The sequence below is a fragment of the Cynocephalus volans genome, chromosome 6 (genome assembly GCF_027409185.1).
Source record: "Cynocephalus volans isolate mCynVol1 chromosome 6, mCynVol1.pri, whole genome shotgun sequence".
Taxonomy (NCBI): Eukaryota; Metazoa; Chordata; class Mammalia; order Dermoptera; family Cynocephalidae; genus Cynocephalus; species Cynocephalus volans.
In genome coordinates this window covers 134,646,329-134,658,927 of record NC_084465.1, presented here as the reverse complement: position 1 = coordinate 134,658,927, position 12,599 = coordinate 134,646,329, and the positions used below count along the sequence as shown (strand labels likewise).

The 12,599-nt window shown below is 38.4% G+C and overlaps 2 protein-coding genes across 2 annotated transcripts in view; one reads left to right on the top strand and one right to left on the bottom strand.

Moving 5' to 3' along the window:
* FAM107B (family with sequence similarity 107 member B) overlaps positions 1-12,599 on the top strand; it is a 205,737-nt gene that overhangs the window by 106,989 nt on the left and 86,149 nt on the right. The window lies entirely within an intron of this gene.
* Positions 10,514-11,898, bottom strand: LOC134380320 (dnaJ homolog subfamily B member 6). Its single transcript, XM_063100078.1, has one exon. It carries the CDS (start codon positions 11,853-11,855, stop codon positions 11,130-11,132), a length of 726 nt encoding a protein of 241 aa, XP_062956148.1. The 5' UTR covers positions 11,856-11,898; the 3' UTR covers positions 10,514-11,129.

The following is a 12,599-nucleotide window of genomic DNA, read 5'->3' as shown; positions in this document are numbered from 1 at the left end:
TTTTAAGTTAAATTAAGTTTTCCAGTCATATATTATGTTTATATAATTTCCAGTGGGATGAACTGACCATCTACCTGAACCAAAATAGCTGATAAGAGGGTTTCTTGTGTGGGGCACCTTTAGTGTGCTGCTTAGACACAATCTCCTTCGGGAAGCTTTCTCTGACCTTCCTCTCCGGTCTGGGTTAAGAATTCCTCGTACTGGCTTTCAGGTGTTTGTCCATCACAGTATTTTGTTACATCATGACTGTTTGCTCCCTTGTCTGTGCTTGCTGAGGGCAGTGATCATTTTTAATCTCCACATTAATTTTTAATCTCTATATTCGATCCTAGAAACATGCCTGGCCCCAGTGTGGATGCACAAATATTTATTGAATGAATGTTGAAAGGTGGACTTTGTTAAAAGTGTTGATGGAAAAACCAAGGTTAAAAAAAGCAAAAACACACACAAAAAAACCCAAACACAGGTTCTTACTTTTTGAAAAGACTGTTGTGAAAGTGGATGAAATCACTTTCTGTCAGACCCAGACAAACTAGAGCCGGGAAAGGCATGAAGGAGGAGGACTCATGCTTGCTTGTCTGAAATAAGAACTGTTTCCAAGGACTTTTCTAAAACCCATAAGAAATCCTTTCATGTCCTTCTCGTCCCTCACACATCTCCTGCTTTGCACATGCATGCACGTTTCTGTGACAAGGTTTATCACTAGACGTTCTTCAGAACCGCAGTCATTCAGGTAAGATGCTCCAAGAAGAAACTGCCCTGTCAGGGCATCTCAACCAATAAACTGACCACAAATCTGACTTTGAACCTCTGAAACTGATGAACTCTGTTTCCGAGCAGCTTATACAAATCTCCCCCTTTTTGCCAGTAAATGTTTTCTCTTACCCTTTTCTCACTGAATGCTTTTGTGGCTTGCTATGGTATGCATTCCAGACTATAATCCTATTTTCTATTCTTAAATAATCTCAACATATTTGGAGATTTTTTTTTCTAATGTGTTTTTTCCAGGTTAACACTGTGGAAAAGCTTTGTAAACATAAGGGGGTCATTTCTCTGGTTTTTAGGACATATTATGTGATTAGCTTGCAGAGAAAAGATCTGGGGATCACAGAGCAACTTGAACATGCTCTATTGTAGGTGTTCACTGTTTTGGCACATCTTCTCTTAACTATAAGATATCTTTGTATCTCTTTTTCACCCTCAAGAGTTTTTTCCTTGGCTTTCTTTTCTTTGCTCTCCATGTGTTATATTCTGCTTCCAGCAGCTAACAAGAAAGCTGTGGAGCAGGGCTGCTACCAGCCCACATCAGCTGGGAAAGCCTCAAAGAATCCGGATCCTTCTGGTTCAAATTGTGTTTATGCTTCTTCCTCTCTTCTCCAACCTCAAATCAACAGATGCTTCTAGTCTGGGAACCTAGGGGAGTTCTCAAGGCCTCATATCCTGTTTCCTTTAATAGAGCTGCAGTCTAGCTAAAGCAAGAATTCGCTGCTTTTTTGTCCTTTATATTCTTTAATTATTTGGTCTTAACTCTTTAATCAAATGTCTTTAATTTTCCCTTGCCCTGTGGCATTTATTTGGCTTATGTCTAGCCACAAAATGTTCCATTTCGTATACATTTTAAAAAGTGGACCACAGGAGAAAATATTTTATCCAAAGGGAACATTGTAGTTTGAACCCTTAAGATTTTAGAACCAAATAGTCTGCAGTAGGAGTCAGTTACAGAATACGAATAACACAGACACAGTTTAACATAAAAAATTTAAAATGAATCCATGTAATATAAGTAGCAGTTCAATGTGTGCCTTCAAAGCATTAAAACATGGAACTGAATCTCATTCTCCTCACTGGCTGCAGGCATGCCCCTTCCCCTCGAGACCCCTGAAAGGAATGCCAAATTAAAAAAAAAAAAAAGAGATCCTAAGAAATAAAATGGTCTTTACTGCAAATGACACGATTATTTACATAAAAAATCCCAAAGGGTTATTTAAAAAAGCTACTAGAACTAATATGTAAGTTTTTCAAGTTCCTACTATACAAGGTCCACGTACAGGAATCAAGTGTATTTTTATATACTAGCAATAAAGAATTGGAAATTAAAATTTGAAAAATGCATCATTTACAATAGCATCAAAACCAAGAAAGAGTCAAACGGTACAAAATATTAGACTTGATGATAGACTTCTAAGAAGACCTGAATAAATTGAAAGACATGTCATGTTTATGGACCAGAAGACTACTTATTTTTGAGATGTCAGTTCTCCCCAAATTGGTCTATAGATTTAATACAGTCAATTGAAATTCAGTAAGTATTTTTAAAAGTCAATATGCTGTTCTAAAATGTACATGAAAAGCAAAGGGCCTAGCACAACCAAAAAAATACTGGAGAACAAGAGTTGGATAACTCACACAACCTGATTTTGAGATTTACTATAAAGCAAGACAAACAAGACAGTGTGGTGTCGATGAAAGGACAGATACATAGACACACGGAATAGAATAGAAAATCCAGAAATAGATCCATGCTTACGCAGTCAATTGATTTCCAATGAAGCTACCAAAGTAATCACTGTATAAAACATAGTCCTTTCAACAAAAAGAGCTGGAACAATTGAACATCTGTAAGAAGAAAGAAAGAGAGATAGATAGATAGAGAGAGAGAGAGAGAGAGAAGCGGGGGAGATCTCAACCCTTACCTAGCACCATAAGCAAAAATTAACTTTAAATAGATCATAGACCTAAATATAAAAGCAAAACTACAAAACTTCTAGAAGAAAACATAAGAGAAAGTATTTGGAACCTCAGCTTGGGCAAAGGAGCTTTTCAGCTAGGATACAAAAACACAGACCATAAAAGAAAACATGGATAAATATAGCTTCATCAAATTTAAAATTTCTTCTTTTTGAATAGATATTAAGAAAATAAAAAGAGAAGTCACAAATGGAGAAAAAATACTTGCAAAACACACACATGATAAAGAATAAAATAACTCTTGCAACTCATTCACTAAGAAAACACACAACCAATAAAATTGGGTAAAAGACTTGAACATCCACTTCACTAAAGAAGAAATGTGTATGGCAAATAAACACATGAAAAGATGTACAGCATCATAAGCCATTAGGGAAATGAAAACTAAAACCACTACACACATTACAATGACTAAAATCAAAAGCAATGACAATCCCAAGTGTTGACAGACTGTAGAGCAACCAGAACTCTCATGCATTGCTAGTGGGAATGTACAGGCCCTTTGGAAAACAGTTTGGCAGCTCCTATGAAGCAAAATTGCACACTTACCATATGTACTATTTTCCTAAGGTTGCTGTAACAAAGTTACAATGTGGGTGGCTTAAAACAACAGAAATGTATGTCTCACACTTCTGATGACTAGAAGTGTGAAATCAAGGTATCAGCCGGGCCCTGTTTCCTCTGAAACTTACAGTATCTATCCTTCATATTCTAATAGAGCTTCTGGCATGTCCTGGCAATCCTTGGCATTCCTTGGTTAATAGATGTATCACTCCAATCTCTGCCTGTTGTCATGCAACCATATTTTCACTGTGTGTCTATTTCTGTGTCTCTTCTCTTCTTATGAGGATACCAATCATAGGAGATTAAGAGCCCACCCTACACCAGTATGACTTCCTCTTAATTAATTACATCCCCAATGACTTTATTTCCAAATAAGGTCACATTCTGAGGTGCTGGGGATTAGGACAGCAATATATCTTTTTTTAGGAGGAACACAATTCTACCCATAACACCATACAACCCAACAGTCTCACTCCTAGGTATTTATCCAAGAGAAAAGAAACCATGTTCTAACAAAGACCTGTGTGAGATGGTTATAGCAGCTTTATTTGTAGTCATCCCAAACTGGTAATTGGGTAAATTGTGGCACATCCATACAATGCAATACCACTTGGAAATAAAAGGAACAAACTAGTAATCCATTCAAGAACATGGATAAATCCCAAAAGCATGTGTGAAGTGAAAGAAGCCAAACAGAAAAGACTGTAAACTGTATGATGCCATTTATTTGACATTCTGGAAAAGGCAAAACTGTGGAACAAAAATCAGTGGAGTTTTTGTAGGGACTGTGGGTGGGGAGGAGAGTAATGACCACCAAGGGGCATTAGTCAACTTTTTCAGGTGGTGAAATATTCTCTACAGGTTGAGTATTCCTAATCTGAAAATCCAAAATCCAAAATGCTCCAAAATCTGAAACTTTTTGAGCACTGACATGATGGCCAAAGGAAATAATCATTGGGGGCATTTAGAATTTTGGATTTCCAAATTAGGGACACTAAACCAGTATAGTGAAATATTCCAAAATTAAAAAAAAAAAAAATCAAATCTGGAACACTTCTGGTTCCAAGCATTTTGGACAAGGGATGCTGAACCTGTGTGATAATTGTGGTGATGGTTACACAACTGAACACATTTGTCAAAATTCATAGACTTGTACATTAAAAAGAGTAAATTTTACTGTATGTAAATTACACCTCAAGAAAACTTTTACAAAAATTCTTATATACTGCAATTTGAAAACTAAGATTGCTTAAAAAAGAAAGGACCCAAGATTCTTTGAGATTCAAAGAATGAATGAATCCCAAAATTCACTGTAGGCAATCTGTATATAAACTATTCTAATTTGAGAAATTAAAGTTTCTAATGTATTAGGGTTAACTGAAATTAGTAAAAGTCACAGAAATTGGGAAAAAAAATCAAGGAATAATGAAGGAAATTTTCCCTGTAGGGTCTATACTTGTGGGGAATGATCCTCTGATTACTACAGCGAGCAGCCCCTACGGTAACCTGAGATTTAGAAAACCTCCTAACTGTTGATAAGAAATTAGGCTCCCAGTCCTGGCTCCTGTGCATGCCTCTGGCTATTTCTCTGGCATCTACCTGGATCATTCTGTTTCTTATTTCTTTTCTCCTAATGGCCTTTTCCTAAACGTGGCTGTGTTCTGACTTCTCTTCCTGGACAGCTTCTTCTTGGTTCATACCAGTTTTGGCTCCAGGCTCACAGTTCTACTTTTGTCTGGACTCAAATGTAGATCGCTATTCCCATGTTTTCTCAATTCTAAGAAGTGATCAATTCTGAAATTGTTAAGCTTCAAATAATAGAATGTGCAATTTTATGTTAAATCATATTCAGTTTGTACCAATTTTTAAGACAGTGTCTCCTGAATGGCTTACCTCCTCATGGGCAGGACAGGGCTCTCCTTCCCTTCCTGTTCCAAGTTTGGAGACATGTCACCTTCCCCAGGGATGGAAACCAGTGAGGGCCCCACATTCAGGTGCAAGTCCCTCCTCTTTGCAGACACTCTTATCTTAATATGCAACAACCACTAGCTAGATTCATAACAAGAATTACACACATGCCTCCACAGGAAGGTTTGTTTCCTGAGTCTTTAATTCACAGTCAAAACCAGGGCATGGTCTTCAAAAAAATCTGAAAATATCTGTAGCTTTTCTCCCTGCTAATTTCCTTTTCCTTCCCAGCCTGTTATTTCCTTTTCTTCCTGCCCTCCCTGTTCTTGTCTATGGTCAGTTCCTCCCTCCATCTTCTCTCTTCTCACTCCCCCTTTTCTCTTACTCCCCCTCTCTCCTTTCTCCTCTTCCTCATTCTGTTCTTATCTACCCACCTGCTCACCTTATTTTTGTTACATTTTTTTTTACTTTCTCTACTCTCTTTAACAGACTATTACAAGGGACTTATGTGTATCTTTCCTTATTGCTGTTCTTATTAAATACAGTTCTGGGTTCTCCAGTAAGCCTAGAGAAAGGTCTGCCACTAACTCGCCAATGATATAGTCACTGGGTCTTTCCATTTTTTTGTACCAGGCAGACCTAGGCAATGGAACAATACCTTTTATCAGCTTCTTGGTGTGATTCCAGCTCATGCATATTTATTTCCTATCTCATTAGTAGTCCCCTGGGCTTACTTAATGTCATCGGGAAAGCACTGAGAATTGTGGAAATCTCAGTGAAAACAATGCCCCTTGTCTTTCATTTGCTGTGGTATTTTTGAAGCACAAGTTTCCAATAGCTCCATAGAACTGCTAATCAGATTCTTTCCCTGCATATAAAACTGAGTCTTAAGAGCAGTCATTCCAGCAGATGTGCAATATACCTTAAGTTCAGCTTTATCAAACTTTCCAAAAAAGAGACTCAGTTCTGCCATCTGCAAGCAGATCAGAATCATTTAAGACACTGTCTCTAAGGACCTTTACTTAACACAGCAGGGAAATATCTCCTTTAGGAAGTTTTAAAAATAATTGTAATAAAAATGTTTGAAGGAATAAACTCATAAGCTAAGTTTTTTTGTGATTATTCTATGTAACAGGAAAGTAAAAAAATTATATGTAATTCCATCATGCTAATTTTTAACATAATGCAATGTATATCTTTGTGAACCTGTTAAGTGCTAAACCCTGAGGAGATTAAAATGTTGACTTCTGCCTGCCTTCAAGATTTACAAGGTAATTAGGGAAAAAATCATACATACAAAAATTATATAGGACAGATAACAAGTTTGTTAACTTCTTAAGTATAGATTCTGTGCTTTTTATTTAACTTATTCTCCTCCCAAATCTAGTTCACTCCTTTCCACAGAGAGATACTTAATAAATAATTTATAAATACTAAGTGTTATAAAAGTAAAATAAAAGAAGCACTCAATCTAGATTACAAAGTTTAGTGAAAGCCTCGTGGCAGAAGTAGGACTTGAGCAGAAACTTAATACGTGGGTAGAACTTGGATCTGTCAGCAGGGGCGAGGAATAGCATTTCTGCTAGATGGAACAGCATGAGCAAAGATTCAGAGGTGGGAGTAAGTGTGTTCATGCCAAACAGAGGAGAATTGGCTGGAGCAGAGTTCATTTCAGCGAGGCCTAGTTTTAATGTTTAGAAGACCAAAAGGATGTCCATTAATTCTCTCACTACAAGGATCATTCCCATTAGTTTACAGAAAGCCATTCATTTCTGTATGTGAGAGTTCCTTTTTCTCAGCAACCTCTCCAGCACTCATTGTTCTCAGTCTTTTGGATATTAGCCATCTTAACTGGAGTGAGACGGTATAGCTAAAAATAAGTAAATAAATAAACACACAAACAAATAAGGGGGTGGGGAATGGAAGAAGACAGAATAACCACAAAAATTCCTTGAACTATTTAAGTCAAGTGAACAGATATGATGGTGGGTAGGGGGTGGAAAGGAATGGGTAAAGGAGCATGAAAACCAACTACAATGTATATTGAGAAGTAAAATTTTAAAAAAAAACAGAAAAAAAAAGCCATTCATTTCTTCCATTTTTAAAAACAAGCAGGACTGTTAAATGAAACCTTTCTTGGCCCCGTATTCCCCTCCTTGAAAAGTTGCCTGTACTAATTGCCTCCAGTTTCTCTCCTCCTGTTCTTTCCCAAAGCTACCCCAGGAGGGCTTCCATTCCCACCTCTTCACCAGTGACACTCGGGTTGGTAAATCCGACAGTCAACTCTCAGAGCCCATCTTAAACGGCCTGGTTGCAGCATTTGACACATCGACCACTTTCTCCTTGAAAAAGTGAGGAGAAAGGACAGATCACAGAAGGCCTGGCTTGGCCCCTGGGACCCATATGCTCTTGGTTCCTATTCTCTTCCACTGGTCATTCCTTCTCAGTCTCTAATGCTAGCTCTCATGCTTCTTCTTGACCACTAAATGAAGGGGTGGCCTAGGGTGCAGCCCTCAGTCACCCTCTTGGTGATACATGCAGTCTTCTGGCATTCAGAATCGAAAACACAATGATGACCCCTGAATCTACAGCTCCATCTTGGACCTCTCCTCTTAGCTGTAAACCCGTATCCAACTACTTACTTGGTATCTCCATTGGGATGGCTAAAAGCATCTCAGGCTCAACATATCCCAAACTGTAGTCCTCATATTCTCTCCAGATCAGTTCCATAGCCTCCCCCTTCTCAGAAAGAGGAAACTCAATCCTTTCAAGTCCTAAGGCCAGAAACTTTGGAGTCACCCTTGACTCTTTTTTTTTTTACTCGTATTCCACATCTAATCCATTAGCAAATCCTGTTGGCTTTACCTGCAAGATAGCCAGTATGTGACCATTTCACATCACTCTGGTTCAAACCACCACCTTCTCTCTCCTGGGTTTATGCAACAGCCTTCTGACTGGTGTTTCTGCTTCCACTTCTGTTTCCCTAAAGGCTACTTTGAACCCAGCAGCCAGGTGATCTTTTAAATTTATGCATCAGACCAGGTCTCTCCTCTGCTCAAAACCCTCCAATGTCTTCCGGCCTTGCTCAGAGTAAAAGCCAGAGTCCCTAACAGCACACAAGGCCTTCTGTGATCTGTCCTTCCTCCTCCTATTACTTGTCTGACCTCATGATCTGTCATACCCTCTTGCTCATGCTCTTCAGCCATGCCAGCCTCCTTGCTGTTCCTTGAACTTACCACGTGTACCCACCTCAAGCACCCTGCACCTGCTATTCTAGCTGCCTAGAAATCTTTGCCTCCAGGTATCTGCACATTAATTCCCTTATCTTCTTCAGGTCACTTTCTCAAAGAAACTGTCCCTTGCCACCCTATTTAAAATTATTACAACCCCACCACTACTTTCTGTCCTCTTTCCAGCTATATTTTTCTCCCCAGTGCATAGCAATAGTGAATGCTATCTGTCATACCATATGCCTTTCTATTTTCCTTTTCTTCTCTTTCCTTCCTTCCTTCCTTTTTCCTTTCTTACTTTTCTTTTGATTTCCTGTTCTAGAATATATACATCCCACAACTTCAGAGATCTTTTCTGTTTTGTTCACTGCTGTATTCTCAGGGATTAGAATAGCGCTTGGTGAATGTGCTTGGTGAAAATTATTTGCTAAATAAATAAAAAATGAATAAATCCCCATTTTGTTGATGAGAAAACTGGGTTTCAGAGAAGTTGGGTAACTTGGCTAAGGTTACTCAGCTGATAAGCGGGGCATACAGCACACAAACTCACATCCATGGGTCTGTGGACCTGTAATATCCCACCCCTCTGGTAGACAAAGCAAAAATCTTTCCTTTGTTTCACACAAGACATGGCATTGTTCTCCAAGGCATTTTTTGTTATATTATTTGATGACTTCGCCAAAAACATGAAAAATGCATGATTTTTTTCCATTATTGAGAGTCACAACTTGCTCAAAAATAAACGAGTGATAAATGAACATATTAGTTACAAATCCACACTTGACAGATTACAAAAGATTTCATTTTGGAAATCTTTATTTCTATTTGAGAAGACAGGAAAAATCAGGAATTGAATTGAATTTATTATCCAAGTCATGCAGTAGATCAGAAAAATTTTGTGAAAGAAGAAATGTTTAGAGTTCTTCATGACTGAACTTATCGATTTTCATTCTAAACATACACAAAAAATAGCTAACTTAGAAACAATTACCTAGACATATGTTTTGATAATTGTTCATAAACAATAGTATTTAAGACCCAGATCTTTCTAAATTCTTAAGGAGTTACTATTTCTACAAATGTGTAGTTCTTTCAAAGTAATAATTCAATTGTTATTATAATCTGTGAGAAAGTGCATTATTCTATGAGTAAACACCCCTGCCTCTACATATCTTCTTAATTTTCAGGTCAGCTGAACTCATCAGTATTGGTTCCTTAGCAGGGGGAAAGAAAAGCATTTCTTAACGAAAGAAGTAACTTTGAATTTTAATAAAAGAAAATCCAGTGTCCTGGCTTTGAGCGCGGGAAGCATTGCGTAGTTTGTTATACTGGATTAGCCTAGTTGACGTAGCCTGCTGTTGAGATGATTTGAGCAATAGCGTCTATGCTGTGAGGCAGATGGGAGGATATATCAGTGGGTATGCACTCCCTGAGGATTAGGTATTGTGGCCAGGCAGAAACTGACAGAGGTGGAGAGGAAAACGTGGACTGAGAGAAATGATAGAGAAAGCAGTCGCTTGGTTTTGTCCCCTAAGTAGATGTGGGGTCTGAAGATTACCTTGATGTTTGTGCAACAAAGAGACTGTTGAGGGTACTCTTGAGAAGGGGACCAGGGGTACGTGCGTAGGGAACTGAAGAATAAAAAGAGAAATTCTGTTTTTAATTAGTGACACTGCTAAGCTGTCTCTTCAAAGATTCAGAATATCTCCAACCAAGCCAAGAACTGTCATGAGCAAATCATTCTTCAAATCAATTTCTGTAGCACTAGGTTCCCTTTATTCTGTGAAAAAAATGTACTTGCTGATCCAATTCACTGAAAGTTTATGGGACTCTCCAGGTTTCCTATTTCGTCCTGAGTCACTTGTAGTAAGTTGTATTTTTCCGGGAATTTTTCTATTGCAACTAAATTTCCAGACAAAGTGGTCCTTAGTGTTTTTATATTCTCTTTTTAGTCTTTGGGTATCTACAGTTATGTCTCCATTTTCTTTTTTCTTTTTTTTTTTTTTTTGGTCAGGAAAGAATGCACCAAACACATTTGCATTTATTATCTTTTTTTTTTTAAAGCAAATGACAAAGACCCAGTTTACCAGCTTTACTTTTTAAACCTAAGCTTAACATTACATATTTGAACAATTGTCAAAACTTACTAAGTTGCCAGCATTCATGCACAACTAGAAAACATCCTTAATTTACATTAAACCAGAAATGTATTACCATTAATGCATTAATATCTTTCACTACTAAATACTGAAAAGAACTGAAATTATTTCTGCAGAAGACTCATCCTGACAATGTTAACTTCACAGCAGGCTCAGCACTCGGCTCACATTTCAAACACAATGGAAAAGCAGGTCCATGCTGGTGTTAGTGTACAGTCTTGTCCTACCACTACTAAAGAGTCACGGCTCACCTTGGATTACGTTTAATAAAAAAGCAAAGTGCATACAGAGATTTACAACAATTTTAAAGACAAAAAAAAAATGGTCCTATTATGTGGTCCCAGCAATAAACTCAAAAGTCTATGACAAACAGGGGCTCCGATGAGCTGTTTATAAATACTTTAGATTAGGTACAATTATACTGAAAGTCGAGTTCGTTTGAAATCTTCAAAAAAAAGTTCGTGTTAATCCTCAAATGGTGCTTGTTATAGTAACATTTCTGTTAAATGCGTGCGATGAATTACTTGTTATCCAAGCGCAGCAGCTGCTCCTTACCATTTATCGTTAAGGACTTTAACTGGCCATCTTCTTCAACTTCTACTCTTTCTTGACCATTCTCGACAATTCTCTTTGTAGTGATCTTTCTGCCATTAACTATTTTAGTGGAAGTTGATATAGATCTAACGTTGCCCATCCCACTCCCACCAAGCGACGTGGAAGAGAATGAAGTGAAGCCCCCGTGACCTAGTGACCCGAATGAAGTAAATCCTGTGTCAAAAGAAGAAAATCCACTTCCAAAAGATGGAAATCCACTGAAGGCAGAAAAAAATGACCCCGTGCCTCGACTTCTGCTTCCTCGGGGACCCCTTCGATTCCCAAAAAAGTCCTCAAATGGGTCTTCAAAGAAGTCGAATGCAAATGGGTCTCTTCCACCAAAAAATTCCCTGAAGATATCATCTGGGTTCCGGAATGTGAAGCCAAACTCAAATGGATTGTCCAAATGACTTCCACCTCCTCCTCCACCATTTAATCCTTCTTTGCCATATTTGTCATAGATGTCCCGCTTTTTAGCATCTGATAACACCTCATATGCCTCGGCAACTTGCTTGAATTTCCTCTCTGCTTCTTCTTTATTCTCAGGATGTTTATCTGGGTGCCACTTCAGTGCCAGCTTCCGGTACGCTTTTTTAATATCCTCAGGTGAAGCATGTCTCTGCAGACCTAGAACTTCATAGTAATCCACCATGTTTTAATAGATTGTTGGGACAAGTCCTGTGCTCGGAGACGCACGAAGCTCTTTTCTCACACCGGTCGCAGACGACGTGCTGTGACAAGCTGGTGCTGAGGCCCGGGGCTGCTGCTCGTCCACCTCCTCCACCTACCAAGGTCTTGCCCAGTTATGTCTCCATTTTCATTCCTAGTATCGTTTACTTGTTCTTTCCCTGTGCGTCTCTGTCTCTGTCTCTCATCATTTTGGACAAAGTTTTGCCAATTTTCTCGGTCTTTTGAAGACAAAAGTAGTGTCTATTATATCTTTGCATTTCTTTCTTTCATCCTTATCAGCAGTTGCATGTGACGTGATATAGTAGGTGGTTTATGCAGTTGTTATAAAGAGAACTGAGCTGGGAAAAGCAGGTGCACGTCCAAGTACAGTTTCCTGCAATGCGTTTCAGCTGTTGACTTAGAGAAGGGAGGTCATCAGGGCAGGATCGAATCTGAGGCCAGGGCAGCTTGTTCTGAGCGCTGATGGCAACTGTCTCAGAGATGAATAGGAAAAGTTGAGAAACATCTCAGAAACTGCCCTCAGCTGCCCCAAAAGGACTCTCTCCTCGTATATTCATTCTCCCTCTCTTTTTCCTTAGAAAGTTAAAACTTTCATTAAAATTACAGTGATCCAGCTATCACTAACATTAGTTAGATTTTCAGTTCATGTTATATTTTGGTGGTACAAATAGAAGAATGTCCCCTGCAGTTTTAACAGTCCAGTAAT

What these genes read in the sequence shown, in the direction of transcription:
- LOC134380320 (XM_063100078.1), bottom strand. Translation starts at nt 11,855, where the DNA reads ATGGTGGATTACTATGAAGTTCTAGGTCTGCAGAGACATGCTTCACCT.